Source organism: Aethalodelphis obliquidens, unplaced genomic scaffold (genome assembly GCF_003676395.1).
Source record: "Aethalodelphis obliquidens isolate GAN/ISIS:26980383/991018 unplaced genomic scaffold, ASM367639v1 scaffold82, whole genome shotgun sequence".
Lineage (NCBI taxonomy): Eukaryota > Metazoa > Chordata > Mammalia > Artiodactyla > Delphinidae > Aethalodelphis > Aethalodelphis obliquidens.
Window position 1 is genome coordinate 3,465,642 of NW_020838026.1, and position 26,750 is coordinate 3,492,391.

The window sequence follows — 26,750 nt, forward strand, 5'->3', positions numbered from 1 at the left end:
ACTTAGAACAGATACCTTCGGGTAGTTCTTCTCCAAGGTGATCCTGTTCATTATACTCACTTTCCTTCTTCCCCATCTTCTGCCAATGTTTGTCCTGCTTTCTTAACTTCCACATCTGCTTCATCAGAGAACAAACGTTCATCCTTTGTTCTCTTCAAGGCTAGTCTTTTCCAGCTTACTCTCGCCGTTTTCACAGCGTAATTTGAAACTCTGCCACGTCTGCTTGTTTACGTACATCCCTCATTCTTCTCTTCCACATCGTGGCTGAGCATACTCTAAATCTGTGATCTCTAGTGTTTGTGGACGTTGGGAACCGGCGCATCAAGTGGAAAACACACTTCCTCATCACCTCTCCCTCCTCCAGAAATCCCCCTCCTTTCTCCCCTCCTGTAGTGACCGTCTTTGCCCAGAGCAGAGCCTGGAGATCTCCCTGTGAGGTGGAGTCACTGGGAACAACAGGGGTCTGGTTGTCAAGACAACCACTAAATTCCCGCTGCCGCCCTCCTTTGTGTCTTGCCCTTCTTCCCAGTGCTCCAGCTCTAGTGTTTCTCTCCCTCTCCCTGACCTTTACCCTCCACCAGACACAGGATTCTCCTGAATGCGTGGCCATTTTAATGAGCCTTTCCTTTCCCCACCCACCTCCCTACCGTAGGTGCTGAGAAAGGAAAGGGTCAGGATAACTACCTGGTGACTGAGAACCAGCCAGGCTTGCTGTTCACACGGGACCAAGGAAAGAAGGAAGGGGAGTCACTTTGGATCCTGCAATCCCTGTGGTGATTGTTTCATAGTTTAGTGTAGATAGGTCTCGTTTTAGGAAGGATTCTGAAATAGTGTCCTCAAGTTACCCATCACCCGAGGAAGCCCCTCCTCAACCTTTGTAGATAGTACCAAGATGGTTCGCTCTTCTAATATTTACATCCCTGAACCTGCCAGGAGGAGAGAAAGTCTTACAAAAGGAAAACTAAAGCATGAAGTGCCAAGTCCCCTCAGCATCCGGCCATCATTTAGTCCCTTGGATCTGCTAGAATTTTTCAAGAGGATCCAAAGGAGTCTTTCTCTGACACATACACAAACACACAAGCACTTTCAAAAATGCTTTCCTTTTTCTCCTTTCATCTCGATAACTTTGTGAAGGAAGCAAGGCAAGAATCAGTCTTAAGAAGGAATCTAGAACCCAGCGTTGTGTGGCTTTTCAGTGCTGTTTTCACTCATTACAGCACGCTATGTGCAGCCTTTGTGGCTCTTCTGGCTACTGAGGGTTTTTTGCCCTGAAGGGTATGGACCAGTTTTATGTGCAGTGTTGGGGTGAAAACTGTGATGGCCTCTTCTGGACAGGAATCTCTCAGACTTGGAGGAGAGACATGGTGGTTCCAGAGACTCGGAGGGAGTCACTGATTGTGAGACAGATGTCCTGCTGCTGCTTTTACTTGGGTCAGATGAAGAATGGGCGGATATCCAAAACGTGTGACTGATTTTGCCCAGCTTTGAGGTCTGTCGGTCCCGATTTTTCAGAGCTGGTTCATGGTACATTTATGGCCACATAGTGTGGGGCTGAGAAAAGTTGTCCTGAAGGCCTTCAGAGGGGCATAGATTTGTGTAATCATCTTTAAAACTGGAATCCTACAAGTGTCACACAGCTCAAGTCTAGAGCACATTTCTAAACATTTCCACTTGCCATCAATCTCATTTATCCCATGAACACAGAACCCCCAGGCGGCTCCGTCTCATTCCGTATTTGTTACGAAGGTAGGCAGACCTTTGCTTTTGGCCGTTTGTACCCAGACATTCTGCTACCTTATATTCTTCTTACTAGATTCAAGTAATGGGTTGGAATCAGCCCGATGCTGCCCCATCCATCAGGAGCACTTCCCAAAATACAAGTGTGACTCACAGCCCGCATAACCCCTTTGCTTTTGTTTGACTTTCAGTCTCTTCTGTCCTCTGGGCCTATTTGCCAGGAAAACTAACAAAAACACAGACTGCTGGCAGCTGTCTCTCCTCTCTAGGATTTACGGAGTGTGCCAGACACGAAGCCCAGCTGACCCACTCCCTTGCCTTCCACCTCTCTTCCCTTCCGGGGGAGTACATAACCAGGTGTAAATTGCATGGATTATTCATGACGAATTCATAATTGTAGCTCAGCGGACTTATTACCCAGTATACTTCTTACAATATCCACCCTACAGCTAGTGTATTGGCACACAGTTCAATTTTAATATTAGCCTAAACAAAAAGTTCTTAGGAAAATAAATCTGCCAAATGTTTATGTAAATACATCTCAAATGCCAAATACAAAGGATTTCTAGATTGTCTATATTTTTTTTAAATTATTGTCCTCCTCCATAAGCACAAATAATTAAGAGCTCACTATTCTTTTCCTGCTTTAAGTATTGGGAGGTTTGCCTTCTACACAGCTTAGGTTGAGCTGTGCGCCATGCTTTAAGACCAGTGTTTGTCCCATTTACATCATTAATTCACGTAGTAACTAATATTTATTGATTACCTACTATGTGCCAGACACTATGTTAAGTGATTAAAATACAAAAAAAGACCCCAAATTCCTACCCTGCAATCTTATAAATAAAGAGGTATAGTATAAAGTTAGGACTTTAAAAAGAACTCTACACATGATTAAGAGAAGGGACTAAGTAAATTATGAGAAGCCCAGGGAAGGCTTATAGAGGAGATGACATCTGAGATAGGATTTAAAGGATGAAGGGAAATCGAGAGCTGACATTGTAGAAAAGAGCATTGAAGGCAGAGTTGTGAAGCAGTGTGGCCTATTTGTGGTACTCGGAGAAGTCGGGTACGATTGGGAATATACGACATGCAACCAGAGTGGCCAGAGATTACACCGAAGAGTTCAATAGGCACCGACCCATACAGAGCCCTGTGCGCTGTTCAAAGAACGTAGGATTTGACCCCATTTATTAGGAAACCATGTACAGAATTTAAATAGATGATGACATGATCAACTTTGTAACTTAGAAAAAGCACTTAAATAGTGCTGTCGAGGGTTAATGGAAGGAAGAAGCGTTAGAGCCGGGGAGACAAATTATGAAAGAGTTACACTGACAGAAATGAAAGGTGATGGGGACTGAAACTAAGATGATTACTACAGCGAGAGTAAAGGGGTGATGAATTCATGAGAAACTGAGTACTGAGGAGGTCGCTCAAGTAGATTCAGTAATTGTTGCAATAATTATGTGGTCTTGCGTGGGGCACATGGACTAGGGATGGAGGAGAGGAGAAGTCTAGGGTGACTCTGTCTCCTACCTGTGGATTGAGAAGCATAAGTAACAGAACGGCATAGTATCCTCTCAACAGGATGTCTGACTTGTGATACTGAAAGTTTCTTGTTGCTTATTAAATCAATAAATCAATAGATTATTACCTACCTTTGTGTAAAAGGAAATAATGACACATGAGGAAGCATGGACTATATCTCTAACAATTTTGAGAGTTTTAGTAGAAAACTTCAGGACTTGGAGGCCTAGATTTTCATCCTTTCTTTTAGCCGTAAGCTCTGTCTTTGGAAGAAAAAGGAAAATGTGGAATGAATAGTTAATTGTGTAGCTGGTACAGAGGAAAGGTTTTTAAATTTTCTTCCTCTGGCAAATGATGCTCACCTGGCGGACTCCTGACTGCAGTTAAAACATAACTCAAGGGGAGTAGGAAGAGTATACTTGACAGGAGACCCGTCAACTCAGCAAAGACGAAGAAGCTGCAAGAAAAACTCAGATACAGCTACAAGTGGATGTAATGGAAAACAGCTGACAGAGAGAGGAAAGTAGAGGTAGGTGAGAGGTACTAGAATTCACAGAAGAACATAACAAAGAATCCTATCTTATATGCCATAATAACAAGTGAACTTGAAGTTTTAACACTGGAAGTTATCGCTGAGAGTTTTGGAATAAGGATGATTCATTCAGTATATATTTGATGCCTTATTATGTGAAGGGCACTCTCACAGTAAATGCTGAGGAATATACCAAAATGAATTGAGATCCCTCCCCTCAAAAGTTTGCAGTCTTATTCTTTTGGCACTTTTAAGAAGCTCAACCAGTATGTACTGAGTGAATGGAATAAACAAACACATGACTCCAGTGAGAAAGGAAAAGAATCAGCATCAGATGAAACCAGAGTAGTTAACTGAGCATATATAAAAAACAGAGAAAGGAGAAACATACTGAGTAATGCAGACAACAGAAACGAAAACTGATAAGAATGGCGTCCAAAAAGCTTGACTCAGAAGGAGCTGACATTGTGGATAAATGTTAGTGGAAAAGATTTTTTTTAAAAAAAGGCACATGTTAAAAACAAGAAGAATAAAGAAAATACAGGTAAATTGTTTGGAACAGATGCTGTAGTATTAACTGGTTACATTGAGAAATCATTTATTCAACAATGAATTGGTATACTTTTTGCCTAGGGTATTTAATTTGTTTTTTTCTGTAAAGGAAAAGGGTCTAACAAGAAGAATTGAGCAAATGTGATTAAACTAGAATTGAAGACTAAAATAGGAATGAAAATAATGAGAGCATTCAGTCTGCTTTAAAACTCATGTACCTGACCCAGATGAATTCTGTTCCATGGAACTGAAAGAATTTGTATTTATCATTGAAGACCTAAGATCATTAAGAAAATTTCCATATAGAGATGTGTTGTGTTGGAGATGGACAAATATCTGGCCTTTTAAAAAATGGACACAGGCTCCTGACCCTGACATTTATCTCTGGAAATTTCTGAAGTAGATTATTAAATAGATGTTTTGTGAACACGCGGGAAGAGAAGCAGCAAGCCCTGGAACCCGGTGTGTGTTCAGTGGGAATGCGCCTGCCTGATTAGCAAGGTTTCTTTCCTGGCTTAGCAGGACTATCAGACCGTTAAGTCAAAGGAGTGCATTGGTTGTTATATTGCCTGTGAATTTCCACAAGCTTATGCCATATTTTCCTAATAGCCATATGGACACACATGGTCTGGACTGTGGTACTTTTAAGTGGTCCATGGCTAACTGAGTGTCTTTAGCCCAAGTAGCTAATAGATTGATAGCCTGGAGGGCATTTTCTAGTGACAGAGCATTGAACTTATCCTGTTGATCAGAAATTTGTAAGTAACTCTAATCTTAGAGGTATAATTAATACTCTGGGTGACAGAAGTCAAGATTCAAAAGGATTAAAAGAATTAGAATGATAGTCTAAAGCAAACAAGATGGAATTTAATAGAAATAAATATTATAAATCATAATTTAGATTTTAAAAAAAATTACACAAGTACAAAAGGCCAAGTCTAGGCTTAACAGGCGCATGTGATTTTTTGTTAAAGTACATACGTGGACTTAGGGTTCTAATTGACTGCAAACTCAGTATGAGTCAGTGCTTTGATGTGTGTGCCCAAAAAGCCAACACAGTCTTTGACTATATTAATAGAAGTATGGTGTCTGGATCAAGCAAGGCACTAATCTGCATTTTTTACTGGTCAGGGCACATCTGGAAGTTGTGTTTGGTTCTGGGCACTCCGTTTTAAGAGAATAACAAAGCAGCCCACACCCAGAGGAGGGAACCAGGATGAGGAATAGTTCATTTCTCTCCTTCATTCGTCTGATGTTGAGTGTGTTCTGTGTGCTCAGCCTTGACGTTGGCAGAATCAAAGATGTATACCTTGTGGAGGAGACTTAGTATAATAGCTGAATTTAAAAATGCATAGTGTTGTCTTTTGAAAGAGATTTGACCAAGCAACTTTAATACCTCCTGTTAAACTTCTGAGGGTATAAATAGGAGCAATGACTGGAAGTTATAAGGAGGCAGATTTTGGCGCCAGTATTTAAGAAGCATCCCTAATAAATTGAAATTACCCTCTTCAGGAGTTAAGCAACTTCCCCAAAGTCACATTCCTCATTGGTGGCAGAGCTAAGATAAAAGCCCAACTTTCTGGAGTCAGAGGCCAGAACCCTTGGCTCTGCCACGATATCACACAGGGGATTTCTACTTTGGGAGGAGGTTAGATAGGGTAACCTCCTTCCTTCCAGCTCTAAAGTTGTATGTTTCTATAAGCCTCTTGCTATGAAATGCTTGTTTTTTCGCAGTGTTTTCATTCGTGAATTGGTGAGATTGGAAAAGATAACCTCTAGGGTTCAACAGAGGATTTCTTTAACCTCCCTGGTTAAAAATATTTCAATTATTAAAGCATATTAATTTTGTATCTGCAACTTATATGTTACTAATCAAAAACAAAAACTTTGTGGCTAGTTATAAAACTATAGAACTCAGATTCTTAAATCATGATGTTCAGTCAGTAGTCTTCCTTTGAAGCACATGTTTTAAAGATGTGGATCCATGATTTAAACCATGAAAAAGCAAAAATCAAAGAAGAAATTGTGTGAGACTCTGCAAGCCACTTCAGATTTCACAATAGTCACTGGGAGGAAGAAACAGGAGTTTCTTGCCCTTGAAGTTCATTTCCTCCTCATTCTTCTCCCCACACAGGGCAGGAAAGGATGGTGACCTAGATACACACTCAAAGGGCCTGAACTCTCTCAGGCACAGCCGAGCAACCTGGGTCTGGCTGCTGTAGGACTGGGAAGCCTAGAGCTGAGCACAGACCGGGAGGGACTGTCTGTAAACACACGAAGGGGCCATAGCAGGAAGGCAGAGGCCTGGGAAAGGAATCAGAGGGAAGGGAACTGTTACTTTTATCAGGTGTGAAGTTGGCAAAAACAACTTGTGTAAAATGGGAAATACCTTGGATCCGCACCGTCATCCTCAAGATCTCCTTTCTCTCCACCCAGTAGATTGGGCCTGCTGATTCCATGAGCAAATGCTCAGAGCAGTGTGCTAGGACTGTGCTACAGAACACAGTGTTCGGGTTTATGCCGCTTGGGGGCGGGTGGAGGTGGGGACTGTCTCCAGGAGGCTAAAGATGTGGCTTGAGCTTTTTCCTCCTTCTCTTGGAAGTCTTAATTCCTTGTACCATATCGATGTTTTTCAAACTTTTTTTAAACTTCATCTCACAGTAAAAAATACGTTTTACATCATGACCCACTCTGAACACACACACGCACACACACACACAAATACAGATCTGCTATATCCATATATACATGCATAAGTAAAAGGGTCCCAAAACTTGAGGTGCACTTTTATGTTTTCTGTTCTTATCTATTTACATTTAGGTGTTCTCTTAAATGTTGTCACAAACCACAGAGTAGACGCCATGACCTCTAATGCTGTTCAGCCATAGTTTGAAAAACATCCTGTGCCCAACAACCCATTTAGATGACTGTTAACCCTGCTCTAGGGTGACAGGATGAGTGGACACCTGCAGTCTGTAGGTCTGTTTAAAGTGACAGAAGCTTTAACATCATCTTCTTTTTCTCTCTCTTTCTCGTTGACCTGTATTTGGTACTTCCAGTTGGTTGTAAGTGGCTGAGGCATCATCGCCCTTGTGTTGGATACAGAGGTACAGCCCAGTGGGTGAAGAGGATTCAGGAAGCAGTCTGTTACTGTCTTTCATTTAGACTGCACCAGGAATTTTTGTTAGAATATAGTTATTGTTCTTGTGAATATTTTCGGTTATTATTTCACTGTCCTTCTCCCCCTCCCTCCCCATTAAGCCATACTCATTCAGGGCCTTCCTACTCAGCCATAGCAGCAATCTTAGAGAAGAAGTGAGGGGAGTTTGGCTAATTAGATGTGGTCCCTTAAAGCTTTCTCCCCTTCCTCTTGAGATTTGATTCTGCTGTTTTGATGGAAAATGACCTTCTGCTAACCTTGAAGTGCCATCTTAAGCCCTAGTATTAAACTGTCTCCTTTATAGCCACTGCTTCATCCCTCTGCGTATAGCTGTTTCAGACCAGGTTCCTTTGAGCGTGGACTGGACATGCGCGCCCAGTGGAATGGATGCCCTGATCTCTGCATCCCACGTCTGGCATCATAGAGGCTCTTGCATGTCTCAGTTACATCTGTTGTTGTTTTTTTCTCATTTTATTGCCTGTTCTGGGCCCCCTAGTAAGGCTTCTTTGTGCTCTGAATCATTCAGAGATGGCCAGACGGAACAGATGTGGTTTGGCTTTTTTTCTTCTTTTCTTTGGGAAAAAGGTAGGATGGTAGAAGAAAATACCTAAATCGAATATCAGAACTAGAATAGTAGTAGAAAATAAAACCAGTGCTATTTGAGGCTATTCTCTACCATTTTTATTTTAGTGTATTTACCTCATGCATCTTGTATTACGTAAACAATAACATTTGTATTTAGTAGATGATTTCTTACAAATAATTTGTAAATAGTAAATAGTCCAAGGGATATGTGTGTGTGTGTCCCCCTTGAAACTTGAGCTGTCTGTTAGCTTAATAGTGATAGCAGCAGATTCCAGAAACTGATGCTGGAAAACTGTTGTGACACACTGGACTGCAGACACATAAGTTCCATTCCTTTTGCTTCAAGACACAGATTTCTTTTTAACCTTCCCACTCCTAGGTTAAGAACAGCTTACTCTTAACTTTTTCACGCTTTGGTTCTTCTTCCCAATGCCCCCATTTAGAGTTTGATGAGGTACAGTCTAGTATATTTGTATAAGTTTATATTTTGCCACGTGCACACATTTGTTTTGCATCAAGGATGTGTGCATGAGACACTCAGTCACTGTGGGAGGGAACAAAGAGGACCTCCTTGCCCAAGTGCAGCTCGAGGTCCTGTTCCCATCGAGTGAATGACCATTAATTCAAAACCGTGAGACTCATATGTTGTAAAACGTGCCCTGAAGGTGACCGAGGTGCCCAGGTTTGCTGTCGTATGCTATGCTTAGCCGAGGAAGGGTTGAGTGGATGTCAAGATCTCTCTGAAGAGTTGAGTCACAGGTACTACTCGCTCCTGAGGACAAAGAGAAGGGCAAACAGAAGGGCGAGCCAGCCTGTTGTATGCGTCTGTGCATGAGAAGCTGAGCTAGAACCAATGCTGGCTGAAACCTTCTTGTTGAGGATTCTCCTGGCTCCTTTGGAGGACTTAAATTTTTTGACTCTCAGGTCCTTGCCCCTCTCCCTCAAATCACTTAGGTGAGACGCTGGTGCAGGTCCTTCACCTTAGCTAAAGTCACACAAGTGTATGTGACTTGAGGTGAAGACGAGTTGGGTCACTTGATTCCCTGCAGAGAACCTGATCAGGTCATCGCATCCACCTCCCTTTGGTGACCCTCTTCTATAAACAGGAACAGGAATTCTTGCTACTGGATCCCTTTCATCAGGCGTCTTAGACTCACTGAATGAAAAGCCCTGTAAGAAGGAGATGCGGCCCTAATAATAACAATACAATTGTGGTGGCTATTTTAGGCAGGGGCAGCTTTGTGCCGCTCTTGATGTCCATCGACGTCTGCCATTCTTGCCCTGCCATTACCTTTCAGACTTCCTATTCTTAGAATCATTTGTGAGCCCTGGGCTTGGGGGATTGCAGCCCCCAAAGCTGGAATGCCTAGCTTGAGTGGAATGCAGACTGTCTGGCAGAGTGGAGGTTAAATAAAGTTTGCGTTGGCAGCCCCCTCTGCTCTTGGATGGGCGACAAGTAGCTCGGGTTGAGAGTGATGGCATGAGCTGCATGTGGTGCGGTACCAAATGGAGTCTTCTGTGCGTGAGTATCGTGGCTGATGGTTCATTCATCACAGCCACAGCCACGCCAGTCTCAAAACGGGACCTGCGAAGGAGGCCTCTGCAGTCTTAAACCCCAGCTAGTGACCGTATCACTCTGAAAAAATGCAGAGACAAACAAAGAATTAACGCTGAAACGCCTTGCAGGAACTGCAGGTTTGGTATACCTGCCCCCTCAGAGTTACTGACTCGTTTTTGAAAGCAAGACAGAGGGTAAATTGTCACTGTAATAAGAACAATTGCCAGTCAGTCAACCACTATTTCACCTGGGAAGTTTCTGTTATGGGGACTCTTGTGGAGCTTACAGTTCAGCTGGAAAAGTCAAGCTGTACATACATGAGAAGATAACTCATGTTCCAAAGTGAAATTCTGGTGCCAAATCTGTGTTCTAGAACTGAGTGCCAGAGGAGGCCTGAGGAGAGAGAGCATTTCTGGCTGGAATGCTCAGGAAGGGTTTCGTGGAGGAGGTGGAGTTTGAACAGGTTTTGCCAGAGGGACAGATTTCTGTTACTGGAACGGAGAAGGCCTGGTGTGTAAGGAGCAAGGGGCAGACGAAGGGAGTCCTCAGGACAGGTCCTGGGGGCTTGAAGAGCAACTGGATACGGACAGGGTGGCTGGGGAGAGGAATTTGTACAAAATCACCAAACCCTGCACTCTGAAGGCTGTGTGTACACGTTACTGAGAAGTTCTGGTGCTTTCCAGTGGAGGACAGTTGGAAAGGTGCAGCCTTCCCCAGAGCCACAGGCCCCTTTAATGTTCTGTTCTAAAGCCCCTAATACTACACGTGCCTCATAGCAGACACTCAGTGAATAATTATGATAGTATTATTACTCATCTTCAAATTCTGTGATCCCAAGTTGTTGATTGGCTTGGTTTCACCTGTGAGAGTCGGTGCTCACTTGGCTTTGCTCTGTTCTGATTGCTCACATGACTCACACCTCGCTGCATCCTTTCCTCCAGGTTTACCTGACCCTTCTGTCTTCGACCACAGGTGGCTAGAGGTGCAGGTAGCTACTCTGACGTGTCCTCAGCGCTGGGTGCAGTACCTCCGGCTTCTTCAGGAATCCATCTGGCCTGGTGGGCTTTTGCCTGAGTATCCTCGACCCGTAAGGACCCAGGAGCAGAAGGCGGCTGCTGAGAAACAGGCTTTGCAGAGCCTGATGGGAGTCCTGCCAGGTGATTGGACAGTGAGACTGATTATACCAATAACTGTTCCTTCCCCTCCGCTTCACCACGATTAGCCACACCCTTCCTCGCTTTTTAAAAGGGCCTTGACTGTGGCTAAACGCAAAAATTTGTTGACCCACCATTTCTGAGGCTAACAGGAAAATGGTGAGGACTTCCAGTGATGCTAAGGGAATGGGAAGGCTCACTTTAGGGCAGGTCTCTTCATTTTGCCACCAGATGAAGACTTCTGGGTCTCTGCTTTGGACCAGGGAAGAAAACGATACAGGTCCTGCAGAAGCTGAGCTTGGTAACGTGGGGCCAGTGAGTGAAGGGCATGGTCCTTAGCGGTAGATAAAAACAAACTCTGAAGAAGGTTTTTTCCCTTTGCTTTATATGGTCTTTTGGAGGGCGGGAAAGGCAGTTTGTTGCCTCTGGTTGTGCTGGGGGAAGCAGGGTACAGTAGTGAACTCTTAGCCTTGGACAGTGTTATTCACTCTTACTTACCTCTGTTCTCCAGCCTAACCTGTTGTATCAGAAGTACCTGCACTTTAGTGACAGGTTACCAAATTGTTTCTTGAGGCCCATTCTAATTTAGATACCTAAAGTTAAGAAACATTTTTCTTGGCTTTTCCCTATTTTCTGACGATTTTAGTTTGGCTGTATGGTTCAGAGGTGTGCCAGAAGTACCCAATATGATTAAAGACAGCAGATATCTTGAGGAGACAAACCCCTTAGAAGCTAAAGCTTCAGCGGTGACACTAAAACCACATCTGTTTTTCCTCTTCAGATATCGTCGTAGAAATCCTTGGGGTGAACAAATGCCGGCTGAGCTGGAGTCTTGTCTTGGAGTCACTGCGGCAGCCCCTCATCAACCGGTAGGCACGGCTGATGCCGTCTCTGGTCTGAGGCATCTCGGGTTTCTGGGTGAACAGCTTCACTGAGAGGAACGGTGCCGCAGTCTCTCCTTGCCCTGGGCCCTGGCCCCAGAGTGTGATGACCAGGTCCACACACACTGGGTAAAACCCACTGTGCTGGCTTCTGAGCAGGTGTCAGGTGGTCGGAAGCTGGTGGGACCAGCCACCGTTTGCATTTGGAAGAACTCGATGCAGGCCCCGACGTGAGCTACTGAAAAGGCCCTGTCACCCCCAGGCCTGTCCTTCCTGACACCTGCCTGCCCCTGTGAGCATCTCGAGAGCAGCCCTTGGCCTGGGCAGTACTTTCAGCATGGGTCTTTGCCTGATGTGAGGTAGACAAGATGATGAGTTGGCCTCTGATAAGGGGACCAGAAATGCTGGTGCACCTCCTTGAATAGTGCAGAGAGGTCAGTGCTTCCCTGGCTGGTGCCTTGGGGTGGAATCTTCTGCACGTGTTGAGTGCTCGCCCACTCCCCTCTCACCCCCGTCCTGCAGCTCACCGTGTCTGCTCACTCTCGCACCTCAAGGCTCCTGGCTTTACCTCATCACAGGTAACCTGAAAATTCTTAGTAAGTTGTTATCACAGGGATTTTTCCCTCCTTCAGAGTTCTTCAGAGCAGTGCCAATGTGCTAATGTAGCTAGCTATAAAGCAATGTGGAATTTCCTAACATCTAGTCTCGAGTACCATCTCCACCTTTACTGAGGTCATAGCCTTTATGAGTTCAACAGACTTTCATTTCATGACAGAGGCTTTGTCCAGCTGTTGATGTTTGGAGTCCACTAAGGATATCAGTAGAGGGGAAAGGGAGAGGGAAGATAAATGTCATAAACAGGATCTGGTGTCTCTAGACCGAGCCAGACCCTCCTCTGAGTTGTTTTGTTCATTTGTTTCAGGCATTTGATTTACTGCCTTTGGGACATCATCCTGGAATTCTTGGATCTCAGTGCCTCTGCTGAGGAGTCCGCCATAACCAGCTCTGCCGCAGACACCCCAGGCAGCCCCAAGAAGATGGGCATCTCCCCTTAGCCAGAGGTTATTTCACCCATTTCTTCGAAGGTTAGGAAGGGAGCATTACTCTGCCACCCAGAGACCAGTCAGGAGGGCTGTGCCTCTGGAACTGGGCTGTGGCTCAGAAGGCCTGGGGTCTCAGTGGCACAGTTCTCCCCCAACTTATACTCCATTTGTACCAGGCGATGAGGGGGTATATGGACCAGTTGCATGCATACCCATTTCCATGCCTCTTTGGTGGTGTTTGGACTGTTGCTGGTGGGCGGATCCTGCTTCCTTTGGAAAAGGAAGCTGTGAGGTAGAGGAATGAGCCCCTTTTGCCTCTCCTTTGCCCTCCTCCCTAAGGTTGTTTGCCGATAGCCTGGCCCTGTGCACACGTGTGCCTCACCCACCAGTGCAGGCTCTAGGTAGACCAGGAGAAAAACCATAGCCAGATTTTCTTAGAGAAGACAATCTTCTGAGTTCGCTGTTCCCACCAGGAAACTGAAAATTCATTTGGGACCACTCTGGAAAGCCAGACCCCTGGTCCTACCTAGCTTCCCAACAGCCCCGCAAGAGGGAGGGAAACCTTTCTCAAGGCGTGCTTCCAGCACATCGGCCCCGTGGAGGGTGTCACTGCAGGCTTTCTCCCTGGGTGGCTGTACTCTTCCTGTCCCAAAGACCCCAGCACAGACTGACAACACTTCTGGTAGATCCACCCAACCCTCCGTACCCTCTCCTGAGACAGCCGCACCGCAGGTTTTCTTTACTAGCTTTCTAACCCCCTCCCCAAGAGCAAGTGAGTTTTGACCTTTGTGGCCTCCTCAGTCTTCCTTCAACCCAATCGAATGGCAAGTTGCATATTCAGCCCAGAGCTGCCCGAGGGAAGGGAAGCACTTGCCTCTTGGCTGAGAATGCCCGGAGGAGTGAGGGTTCTCTTCTCTGCAGGTCTCTGGCAGGCCACTTTAGCTCTAAGCCACGAACATTAGCAGCTTACCCAAAGACTGCTTTTTACTTCCTGTCCCTTCAGGATCTAATTAGTCTTGAAGAGCACCAGTGGTGAAAGCAAAGGCATGGCGTCCATTAGAAAGACGGACAATTCGTAGAAATTGGTGGAAGGAAAGGAGGGACGGAGAGCCAGGAGGTAGGCGCTGCACAGAGGTCTCACCGCGGGGGGTTCGCTCACCCTTGTCCCTTTAGCTTGCGCTTGCTGGGGCGTGCCTGATGCCACTGAACTGGGACCCTTCCACTTGGAGGAGGGTCTTGGGGTTGGACTGGCGAGAACAGGGTGGGTCTAGGACAAGTGTCAAAGTTCTCTTAGATTAAAACGGCTCACGGGAGAAACCTGTGAAATCTTTCTGCTTCCCCACACCCCACCCCGGAAGGCTTTTAACCATCAAACATGTAGTGAGGTAATTGGGGGCTTTAGTGGTACTGTTAGTGCCTAAAGGCAAGGGGATGAATAAGGTCATGTCACTTGGTTCCTTCTGCCTTAAAAGTTGATTGTTGGGCTTCCCTGGTGGCTCAGTGGTTGAGAGTCCGCCTGCCGATGCAGGGGACAGGGGTTCGTTCCCCGGTCCGGGAGGATCCCACATGCCGCGGAGCAGGTGGGCCCGTGAGCCATGGCCGCTGAGCCTGCGCGTCCAGAGCCTGTGCTCCGCAATGGGAGAGGCCACAACAGTGAGAGGCCCGCGTACGGCAAAAAAAACAAAAACAAAACAAAACAAAAAGTTAATTGTTACAGTCACTTTATGGCTCCAGAGTTCTCAGAGCGTCTCCCAACCCGGGGCACTCACAGGAGAAGCCACTCAGCATTTCTCCCTGTGGTAAGTGTCTGCAGGGTGAGGGACTGCAGGGGGCCCAGCGACACTGTGCTGCCCCTCCCTCCCACCGCCAGGGCCAGGGTGCTCTCCAGGAGAGGTGGGGGGCAGCCCCGTGCTCTGCTGCCCTTCTCTCCCCGTGCTTTGCTCTCATGTGTACTTGCCACCTATGTTGCTTTGAATCTCTGCTACTAGTTCTGGCTCAGATATGACACAAAACCAGTACACAAGCTGACAACACCGTTAAACCCCTATAACGGTAAATTCTAAGCAATCTTTTGATACTTCCAGCCCAAAGAACACTTCCTTGTATTTCGTGTTCTATAAGAGACCCCACCTCCACACTCTCTGCCTCAAAAAGATCAGCTGTCTGCAGACCCTCCTCCTACCCAGAAGGGAAATAATGGATATCGTCAAGGAAATAATCAAACCCCATCTGGCTCTGAAATGACCTCCCATGTTTAGGTAGTAGGTTCAGACAACAAGGGAGATAAGCATTTGGGAGCGAGCCACAGGTCTCAGGAAAAGATACTCCAGCTGAGAGAGAGAGTGATGAATGAAGAATTGGACCTACACTAACCTGGAACATCCGTGATTCTCCTTTTGCCCTACCCAGCCCATTCATTTCCAGCTTCCACTCTTCCTTTGCTCATGGCACCCAACAACAGTTGTTAGGTCCTGGGCGGAGTAAAAATATGTGTCAGCATGGTCCCTGGCTATATGAGTTAGGTTGCTTTAGCCTCTAATTAAATTACTAGAAACATTTATTGTCTTCCCTCAGATCAGTACCTGAGTGGGTGAGGCCCAGGGGTTGATGGATTCAACAACTCTGACCTCATAGAGGGCCCAGATTCTTCCCATCTCTTTGCTTTGCCCTTGTAAACATGTTAGCTCGTCCTCAGACTGCCTACCTTCATAGTTGCTGCGCTTCAGGGCATCACATTCACATATAACAAATATCCATGAAAGAACGGGGGCATCTCTCCCACGTTTTCTTCTAAAGAATGAGGAAACCGTTTTCCAGAAGCCCTCCAAGATTCCTCTTCTCCTGACTCGTTGGCCAGAACTGCCCGCCCCTAAGCCAGTCCACTGACATTGAGGATGCGTGACCACGACTGGCTCGTAGTCGTGTTTGTCGCCCAGGGAGGAGGTCACTCTCCCGGAAGGTTAGATACCTGAAAAAATAATTAGATGTTAGCAAGGAAGAAGCAGAGAATGGGCATTGATAAACAGTGTCAGGTGCAGGGGCCATCCTGCCAGCATCACCAAAGTCCCCGGTGCTCTAAAAATAGCGAACCAGCTAAGGGTAATGTTTGCGGAAGGTGCCATGTGAAGCCCTTCACGTCCGTTACCTTACGTAACCCACACATCAGCCCTGTGAGGTAGTTCTACTCTCTGTCCCCACTTTATAAGGGAACACGAGGCACAGAGATGGTGACCTGCCAGTCACTTGAGGGAAATGGCAGAGCTGAGATACAAATCTTGTCAGTCTGCCCTCAGGCCCACACACATAACCATTGTGCTAATCTGCCTTTCTTCTTACAAAGCAAAACAAAACGGGTTCTCACTTTGAAGGAGCCTATGGTCTAGTAGACGTCTGTGGTAAAGGGCCGGGGAACACATGTTTTAGGCTGTGTGGCCATATGGTGGTCTCTGTTGCAGCTGCTCAGCCCTTCCACTGTGGTGTGAAAGCAGCCCCAGGCAGTGTGTATTCAGATGACTGGCTGTTGGCATAAAGCTTTGTTCACACAGAGGGCGGCGGCCGGGTTTGGCCCAGGCCCCTCGTCCAGTGAGAACAGAGCTTACTGAACTGGAGTGTGTGCGTGAGTGACCTGGCGCCCTGGTAAAGGCCTAGCGAACTGCATTCTCACAAGCTCCCAGAGGTAGCCAGTGAGAATGCAGGCCCTCAACCGCGCCTCAAGTATCAGGGGCTTAGGACTCGGTCGCCACCTCCAACTGGGTGCAGCTAACGCACCACTAAATATACGGGAGGGGCACTTAATTGAGGCTGGGGAGCCAGGGAGAGCCTGAGCCGATAGCATCTGAATCGACTCCTACAGGGTTAAGGGGAATTAGCCGGTGAAGCGATGGGGAGGTGTCCAGGTGGAGAGCACAGTGAACCAGGTGGGCAGAGTTACGGGGAGTCCCCAGCATACACATCCTGTCTGGCCTCTTATCTGAGGTGCCCCGAGCGGCCAGGCCCACAGGACAGAGGTAATGGCGGTCGAGGGCCAGGGGTGGCCGTGTAGCGGGTGCGGAGGTTCCGCCTCACGAGAGAGGAAGCAGTCCTGGAGACGCGTCTACACCAGTGTGAGTGTGTGTAACCCTGCTAAACTGCACACTTCGAAGTGGCTGAGACGGCACATTTTGGTGTATGTTACAGCAATCCAGACATTTTAAAGACAGCTGCGTGCGGCCCAGCACAGGGCGAGCCCGGTGTGTGGGGAGGGAGGGGTGAGAGCCGAGGCGGGAGCCCCGGCGGGGGGGGGGGGGGGGGGGGGGGGGGGGGCCTGTGAGCACGAGGGCCCGGCGGGTGAGGGACCTCGGTGGGTTCCCTCTGCACGGCGGGGGTCAAGGAAGAGTCCCCCTGAGAGCGTCTGTCATCTGCAGGCCTGCTACCGGGAACGGGGGGCTCGACCACACGCGCGCGAACCGCCCGGCCTGGTCCTGCCCCTGGGACTCGGCTCCTGCCTCAGCCCCTCCTGACCCCCTTGCTCCCTCCCGGCCTGTTCCCGCCGCTGCCTGCATATGAGGTGGCGGAGTCCTCGCCCTGCCACCTAGTCGGCTCTGAGGACGCCATGTGGTTGGGTAACTCACCTGCACCGAGTCTCAGGTCTCTGGTAGAAAAAGGGGCGAAAACGTTACAACCCTTTTGAGAGTCAATCGAGATCACGTGTAAGAGCAGGTTTGTCAAGCGCCGGCGCCCTGCTGGGACGCAGCGGTGCCATTACTGGCCCTTCCTCAGCTCCTGGACGGAGCCGTGGAGCAGCCTGGCTCCGGACCCACGGCCGCCGCGCTCTGGCCAGACCCCGCCGCCGCGGCCCGGGAGCCTGCAGTTGCTCCTCGCCGTCCTGCGCGCTGCAGACGGGAGCAGGAGCCGTAACGGGGGAGAAGGGAAAGCATGATGCTGCGCTCCTTGAAGCCCCGCTGGGCGGGCTCCGCCATAACGCGGCTCCTCTGTCCCCTTTCCACCGGGAGAGCCGGAAGTCACAGGGCAGCGGTTGCTTGTACTGCCTTGGTGGGCCAGAGAACAAAGCGCTGAAGGCAGAAGGGTTTCCAGCCGGCAAGCCTCCGTCGCTCCTCTGTGGCGTAAAGGGTGAGGAGGCCGCTACACGGAACACTGGCAGCTACCCCAAAGCCCCTCCCGCACCCTGAGACTGGTCTGCTACTTCGTAGTGCACAGAGACGCCAGGGTCTGGTTTTCTTAAAAACAGGCAGGAAAACACGAACTCAGAAGAATGTGTCAAGCAAGAAACAAGTGAAAATCATCATAACGTTTCCCGGCCGTGAGCCAGGAGCAGCGGGGTTGAAGCAGAGGCAGCACGAAGCGGTGGAGGAAGTTCGGGCGCCAGCAGCCCCCGTGGCACGTGCACTGCACTCTTCTCAGATTCGCTGAGCCCTCCTGCCGCGTTCCGCGCACTCCCACCTGTCTCTGGTCTGAAAGTACCTGTGAACTCGGCTTTTCTGGAAGTGCACACAAGCAAGTGATAGGATACAGAGAACTACTCCTGGCTTTGACGTCTTCACCAGCAGGACAGAGTCTGGTTTCCCCACACATCTTGATCCTGCAGACCTCACCCACAGGCGCTTCTCTAGGGGCCACTGGCACACTGCTTCTGGGTGTGGAGGGCTGGAGGGGAATGAAAGAAAAGTAATAGAATCAAGATCCAAACTTAGAAAACGTTTCCTAAGTGACATTATCTACTCATTTTAATCCCAGATAGGCCTCTTTCTCACCAATGTTCGTTTAGGAAATGCAAGCTAATTTTGGTATTAAAGTGCCACAAAGGTTAAGGAGGTAAATCTGCGGCTTATATATAAATAATCCACACCTTGACTTTTTCTCAGTTGAAGTGTAGTTGATTTACAATGTTTGTTAGTTTTAGGTGTACAGCAAAGTGATTTGGTTATACGTATATATGTGTATATCCATTTTTAATGTTTCGATTATTTTCATTATAGTTTATTACAAGATATTTAATATAGTTCCCTGTGCTATACAGGAAATCCTTGTTGTTTATTTTACATGTGGTCATGAGCACACTTCGACGTTTTTTTCTTCTCCATATGTTCCCTGTTACTGTTGCACTATATTATTATGACCAATGGAGAGTGGGTCATACTTACTTCCAGACACTTGGATTAATCAATGGGGGATAAAGACCAAGACAGATAAACACAAAAGTCTGAGATTGCAGATAAAGGCACTATCGTGACCACAGAAGCTGTGACTTCTCTGTGCTGGGTATAGCATTGTGTGGTGATCTGTAAGCTTGGGGCATCAGCCCTTTTGTCTGTGACCCTTGATAAAGAATCATTCTGCCCCTGTAGCTGTCAGAAGGATTTACCATGATTTAGCAAAATGTCTGCATTTCATTTCATATCTTGCCATTAGGGAAGACAGACCTTATTGAGGAAAAAAAACAGCTCTTTCTTTAGAGTTTATATCCTTTACAAATACACAGAGTCCAAATTCAACATAGTGATGACAAACCAGATTCTTTCAAGAACAGTGAGGGCACCGTTCATTAAGGCTTCATGTGTCGCTAGGAGAATCATGTGGGCTTGGTTGGCAGTAGGACTTTTACTTGGGGACAGAATGTATTATGGAGTTGGTTTAGCCAGGAAGTTGGATGAGATAGTTTCACAGAAGTCTAGGGGCCAGTGTTCTGCTCTCTCCTGCTTCTGTCCTTTGGCCCATGCCCTTTCTCCAGGTAGATGCCCTTCCTTCCTCCAGCTGTGCGTGGGTGGGCACCCTCTATCTGTCAGAGCCATTCAAGGTCAACCTTCTCCTTAAAGCTTTATCTGATTGTGCCACTCAGAGTTACCTATCAACACGCTGCCTCTCAGGTCCTTGTGCATACATGTGGGGTCTTCAGCAAGAGGTTATAATTCTTCAAGGGCAACGAACATTGTATCTGTTCTACTCCCGTTATATCCCAGTGCCTTCTCAACCCTTTTATCTACCTAGTGCAAAATAAATACTGAAGCTCGTTTAATTAAAGACTATTATGCTTATCAACTCTTAGGAGGTAAAGTATGTGAATAAGTTGAATGAAAGAAGAATTTGCTGGGGACAAAAGATGGAGAAAGGGATGAGGCGAAGCCAGGTTTTCCTTTTTAGGAGCTTATATCTTTATTCTAAAGCAAATATCAAGTGAAAGAAGTTCATTTTTCTATCGCCAAAACCCACACAGTTTTATAAGAGTGCTGTTTGCCATCTAAGTATGTAGGCCGTAAGGTTCTAAAACTATACGCTTTTTAAAGAAAATTGGTCCTGATTTGAAAATGGTTTCTAAAATGATCCAGCCACAAAAACACCCAGCGTGCCCTGTTTACTTTCCAAGTCCCCACCTTCACCTACTCTTTACCGCACTGGGATCAGAAGACAAAACAAAAATCTGCCTGCAAGAAATATTCTCAACTTCTTCCTGCCCCAGACACAGATTTGTAAGGAATGCAGTTTCCATGAAGAGAAAGACAACTTTCTCTCCCATTTGCTTTCTGGAAATCCTTTGGTCCCAGATCCAAAATTCTCTATTTCACACCTTCACTAATAGTTTAAGTCATGTCTAAGATACGGCAAGGAAAACTCTTCAGAGACACAGTAATAACCAGGAAGAAAAGGAAGCCTAGCATAAATGCCGCTTCACTCTCACAGGTGTTTGCTCTCTTCCCCACCAAGTTTGCTGCTGCAACTCTTTGCCCAAACACAGATCAAAACTGGGCAGCTGCCATCAGAATGAAAACTTAGGAACCTAAGACATCCAAATTAGCTGCAGGTCAACATGAAAGTCGCCTGCTGTTTCTGGGCCCCAGAAGGAGCCTCCAGGCCACGACTTGAAAGAGGGCAAGTGCAGGTAAAGGAGGAAGAAGTTCAGTCTGAGAATTAAGACAGTGATGCATTTCGTGAAAAGTAGGAAGCTCTAGACAATGTAGTGCTTGGGTCATATATTATCTTAAGAGTCGGCCCGCGGAAGAAGGATCCCATCTGCTGAGGAATGAAGTCCATTCCTGTGCCAGTGCACATTTGCACAACACATGATGTGGAATAGTCTCTGGAGCCAAGATTGGTTGTGTATCCACCCCAGGGCAGGTTGGTCAGTCTCCAGTGTAAACCTCCTTGGGATTAAGCACTTATTCCAGTGTAGAGCACTAGGTAATTAATACCAGATCTGTTCCAGACAGCTTTGTATATCCTGCATATGGGTGAGGACCCAGAAAGTTTCCTTTTCAGCGATCTGTTTGGATGAGATAGAAGCTGTTGTTTTAATGTTTGAAACAGAATTTTCCCCCATGTACAGGTGTGTGCCTTGCACAGATATGGGCTTGTGAGTGGCATACGGCATTTGCTTACAAGGCGAGAGCTTGTCTGGACGCATAAGAGGGGAGATAAGTATGCATGTGTGGAGACGGCAGTAATACTCGTGGCCTCAGTGCTTGGAGAGCAGGGCTGTGCACCTCCTTCTAGCAGTCTGGAGAGGATTGAGGTGAGTGAGAGCTTGTGTTTCAGCAGGCTCCGCGTCCTGAGGTTTGGGATGTGGAGAATGCCCACTGCTGGAGTGGAGTGACCTGAGATCTATATAAGATTAGGGTTTCTGTAGATGTTTCCCAAGTGATAGAAATTTTCCTCATCTAGTCTTGTTCATAGCAGGCAGCCTTGGACCAATAGTTTGCTTCACCCAATCCTTTCCTGTGTTTATTTCTGAAACCCTTTTCTTAAAAACCAAACTAAGTAAATAATAACAGGAAAAAAATTTTTTTATAAAGACTTCAAAGCTCTGTCATTTTTCCTTTCTTATGCAACTCAAAAATTGCTCTCTCTTTATTCCTTAAATTTTTCTCCTGTATCAGCTTACCAGTCTTTGTGGGTTGACTCGGCTGTCCCACTAGTCTAATTGTCTCTATGATAAATTAATATGGACATCAACTTAAAATTACAGGTAAACCTTAAATGTATGATATTTCTTATACTTGACTCCATATTTGATATTCTATGAGGAAGATTGCCCTAGTATTCCCTTCTGTGAAATCAGAATAACCATCGACCCTAAGATTAAACATTTTCATAAATGCTTTCTTTACATGTTCCAAACTATTCACACAATGTTGTAGACAAAATACTTGTGTCCCTCCCACCGCAGAATTTTTATGTTGAAGCCCTAGCCCCCAGTGTGATGGTATCAGGAGGTGAGCCAGGGGGAGGTAGTTAGGTTTAGACGAGGTCATGAGGATGGAAGCCCCCATGATGAAATTAGTGCCCTTGCATGAAGAGACACCAGAGCTTCCTCTCCTCACGCACATGAAGAGGTCACGTGGGCCCCCAGTGAGAAGGTGGCCACCTACAAACCAAGAGAAACGGCCTCAGGATGAAACCTACCTTGCCAGCATCTTGACCTTGGACTTCTCAGCCTCCAGAACCGCAAGAAATAAATTTCTGTTGAAGCCACCCAGCCTGTGGGATTTTGTTATGGCAGTCCAAACTGGCAGGACAGATGACTAGAAAGGTTAGCCATGGGAATCTCTTCCCCTGACTTTAAGTCTGGGTTCTGAGACTCAGAGAGTTTAGTGACTTGTTGAGTTTTCCATGGAAAACCTGTTGTAAAAACTTCAGACATTAGAAAATGCAAAACAGCCTCTGGAGATACTGCTGAAGCTTTCCTCTCCCTTAAATCATCTCTGTACGTTCAACCTCCTAGAGAAAACTTTCTGAAAAGCAGGGAGAAAATGCCAAATAATTAATGCTCAAGTGGGAAAGATGCCATGTAAAAGCAGAAGTGGTTGCTGATTGTATCTGTTCATAGTTCTGTGTGCCTTTTACCTGCTGCCCTGAGAAGCAATGTGTAATGAAGAGGTTCCTTTTTAAGAACTGAAACGTAATGAAACAGAAGTTTCCCTTGAATTGGCTGGGCTCAGCACACCTTGCTTGGACTGTATCCAGCTGTGTTCATGGAGCTGCACCTGGAGTAGGTCTGTCCTGACCTGCCCCTGAGGACGTGCCCGTCTGTCCTCTCCAGCAGCTGTAGAGCCCTTGGGGGCAGATTGTCTTGCGTACTGTGATTTCTCCAACTACTACACCGTGGCATCTCCCTAGTTTCCCCTTAAATATTCTGTCGTCTCACAAATTCTCAGAGGCCATGGCTGGTTCCTTCATCCTCTCACACGGGCTCAGGACAGACTTTGCCTGCACACAAAGGCTTGATCTGTAAGTGGAGTTGGCAGCCTTCTTGTGTCAGTGAGTAATGTCTTTCTTTCTCTTCTGGTAGACTTGGAATCCTCAACACCATCTGGCAATTAATTTTCTCTCCATCTTCCTGCCCACAATGGAGCCACACCCCTGCAACCCCCCTTAAATGCCAGATGACAGCAGGAACCTTCCACTGAGCAGAGGTGAAGCCTTAGACGTCTGTCAGCACCCCCGCTGTAAAGATCTGCCAGCTTCTCAGATCAGTGTGGGAGGAGGCTGTCTGAGTAGGTTTCATAGCTGCAGCAGTAAACCGGGCCCTACCTCCCATGCCTCTCAGGCTGACCGTCTCATCGGAGGTGCCGACGTCCCCAGAAGCAGGCCCCAGACTGGCGGCCCTTAGCCAGGACCCATCTCAGAAGCACATGTCCAGCTGGAGCCTCCTGGTTGCTGGGGTGAAAGGACCTCTCTATCACCATAGGAGGAATCTGATGAATTCTGGACTAAGAAGGGGTGTTGTTTTCCCCCAATGACAGAGGTACTCTCTAGTCCCCCACCCAGCCCCTGGTGAAAGGTATTTTTGTTTGTCCTTTTTTACCTTTTTATTACATCTTGTCTTGTTTATAATGCTGAACTGAAGTGGGAGGGAGCGGTGACACCAGAGGATGTGAATTATCTTGCAGTGGGGGGGGGGGGAGATTCGGCCACCAGCACGTGATAAGGGAAGGTGAGACGGGAGAGGAGCGGAGAGTCAGCTCCACGGGGACCGGTTAGGTGTTCAGTGGCCGTAACTGACTGTTTCATCTCACAGGAACACACAACTCCGTGTACGTGGGTGCTGATCTCAGTCTTACAGGGAAGCACTCCTTGACACGGGAAAGCAGGCGATCGATAGTCCATGAGACCCCTATGTGGATTGTTCCTATTCAACTCTTCAGGCATATACAGGCAGAGAAAGAACCATTTCAAAGGTGAGCTTTAAAAACATCACCTGGCATTCTTTGGAATTGTTGTCACAGGGCAGTATATGGATTGTGAACAAATTCCCCCTCCCTCACCCCAAATCCACCCAGAAGGGAATGTCTGAAATGGGGAGGAAACACACATCTGCCTGGGCACGGTGACCTTGAACAAACCTCTTCACTTCCCTGGACTTTTCTTTCTTTCTTTCCATACAGAGGATGGGCTGGATATTGGATGAAAGCCTGTCCAGCTCTGTCACATCAGTTAGAGAGCAAAGACTGTGCCTTCCAGTTCCTGGCCAGTTTCTGGAACAGTGATGATGCTTTCTGAATGTTTGTCATCAAAATGAACGAATGATTATATTTCATCTTGACTCTTATCTCAGTAGAGATTTTCTTCCACTTCATTTGGGTCTCAGTTTGAGGAAGGAAGGAACGAACGAACGAAGCATGATGAAAGTGAGGGAGGAAAGAATGTAGCTTTGCCTCTGAAGGACTGTCTTGACTTTCTCTGGACTCCTAGAGTAAAAGTCCCTGTCCTCCATTCTCCCTCTCTAGGCCTTCCAAAAGCACGTGGATTAAGGCTACCAGACAGCTTTGAGGAATAAGCCACACCCCCGGACTTCCATGCAGTCCAAGGACCTATTCATCCCCAATTAGCCTGTCTCGGGTTGATCATCAAAGTACACACTTTTGCTTTTCATTTTTCTGGAGTCTTTTCCATCAGCTCTTCTTCCATTTTATCTTTTCATCATTCCTCTGAGGAATGTAATACTTTACACATGTATAGGACTTTCTCAATTATGAAGTATTTCATATCCAATGTTTTATTTAGATCTTGACAATCACTTTTTAAGGTAATTTGGGGGAGTTATTCGTGTCTTCATTTTACTGAAAAAGAAACTTTTGCCCAAGATCAGTCACCCATTTTCAAGAGGCAGCAGCACAGGGATTACCGACAACCAGGTGTGAATCCCAGCTCCACCACTGATCAGCTCTGTGTCCTTCGGTAGGTGATTTAAAATCTCCGCGCCTTCGTTTTTTCATTCATTAAATGGGAATAGAATGGAACTCTCCTCACAGAGAACAGGCGGGAGAAGGGGTTACACTTAAGATCCTTAGTACAAGCTCTAGCATACAGTGCATAATAAATGTTTGTCGTTTTCATTGCCGAAGCCAAGACTAGAACCCGAGTCCCCCAGCTTCCAGCTCAGGGATATTTCCACTGCCCCCACTGGTGTCATCCTCAGCGTGCAGACCAGAATGTAAGGCCATCCACATTTCAGTGAAAAGCTCATCCAAGTCTCCGTTTATTGGGTCCAGAGCTAACATCTCCTGGAACTCCATTAAACAAAGCTGCTTCCCGTTGCTCTGGGCAGGGTGTCAACCCTCTAAAGTTTCAGAAGTGTATAGACCAAGCTCTCTCATCCAGTGTTGCTGACAGCCTGAAGGCAGACACTCCCACTGTCCTGGGGAAAGGCCTTCTTCCTTCAGTCTTAAGAGACAAGGCTCAGGGTGACTTGTTGCTATGGTGATTCGCCCTCCTACCTCCCAGCATTCGCTCAGGCCAAGTGTCCACTGGAAAAGTCTCTCTTCTCTTCCTTCCTCTTGCCATTTTCATTGGTGCCAGACTAGTTGATTCTGGACCATTGGTTTCTGACTCTCTGCGTACAAGTTTTGTCTTTTGCACTTTTATTATGTACCTCTTGCGAGTACGGCCTATGTTGTCTGTGGCTTTGTACTCTCCGTTGCACGTAGCAAATGCTCAGGACTCAGCAGGGACACAAACAGTGCTTAATTCACGAATGGACGGACTGTCTGAGGGATTGGTGGTGGACTCTCCGAGTAGGTGACAATCATCCCTACGCCTTGGCTGCAGGTTCAGGTGGTCAGAGAACTTGCCCAGATGGCGTTCAACACCACAGTGCTTGACAAGGGGAGAAGTTTCAGGAGTTGTCTTGGGGGAGGGAAGAGAGTTCTCTGTATACTCACACCAGGCCGGCTGCCGCTGAGCCTCAGAACCTGGGCTGTGCCACCGTCTGAGAGCAAGGTGTGCGCATGGAAAACGCAGACGGAACCACAACTCGGGGAGCGCACCCAGCCAGACGTGACCTTATTCTTCAGTTAACGACAAGGGAAAGTCATCTGGCCCAGGGTCACTCAGCACCAGAGTCCCGCAGCAGAAGGGGCTCCACTTAAAGGGCAGCACAAATCCAGGGCATTAAAATAACCTGAATGGTGTTGTTTTCTGATCAAGTGCCTTTCCGTCTCGGGTTTGTGATTTTTGAGCCTAAGAATGTCTCCTCACAGCTCAGGTTTCTCTGCTGCCACCCTGGTCTCAGGCCTGGAATGTGCGCACTGGCCGTTGAGGTCTGATGTAACTATGTCACAGTCCCAAAATGGAGAGACATTATCTCATGGCCGGTGGCAGCGGGCAGGCACCGGCGTGCTGCTGGCAGCCCCGGCTCAAGACGGCTGGTCCCGGGAGTGTTGCATGTCCCAACTCTCAGCGGACAGACGGCCGGAGGCCCTAGGCTCCGATCTGTGCCCAGTAAGTTGGGGTCCTGCAACTCTTCCCGCCCAGAAGCAGACACGGGGAAACACAGGCCTAGGTGCAGACAGGCTCACTTTTGGACAATCACATTGGTTCACAGAAAGGCGGTCCCTGGTCGGGAGGCCCTTGAGCATCTGGAGGGCTCAGTCAGATGCAGGGAGCGGCCGGTCACACGATGAAACGCGTGGGCTCACGGCCACGCTGAGCTGCTATCCTTCCTTAGCTGGGCCCTTGGGGGCGACGGCTTCACCCGCAGGGCAGGTGGGGCCTGGTGGTCTATGAGGAACCATCCCTTTCAGCACTTG

At 47.3% G+C, this 26,750-nt stretch overlaps 1 protein-coding gene across 16 annotated transcripts in view; it reads left to right on the plus strand.

Annotated features, from left to right (window-relative positions):
- SNX19 (sorting nexin 19) overlaps positions 1–26,750 on the plus strand; it is a 77,363-nt gene that overhangs the window by 21,853 nt on the left and 28,760 nt on the right. For 2 of the 16 annotated variants that reach the window (XM_027092934.1, XM_027092945.1), the window contains 3 exons: positions 10,627–10,811; positions 11,590–11,677; positions 12,612–14,049. In XM_027092934.1, coding sequence (XP_026948735.1) covers positions 10,627–10,811; positions 11,590–11,677; positions 12,612–12,744 — 406 coding nt within the window. In that variant the 3' untranslated portion in view covers positions 12,745–14,049. Of the gene's footprint in view, positions 1–10,595; positions 10,812–11,589; positions 11,678–12,211; positions 12,268–12,611; positions 14,050–21,049; positions 21,236–23,011; positions 26,145–26,750 lie in introns of those variants that run through there. The other 14 variants (XR_003429967.1, XR_003429968.1, XR_003429969.1 and 11 more) reach the window with 14 other exon arrangements.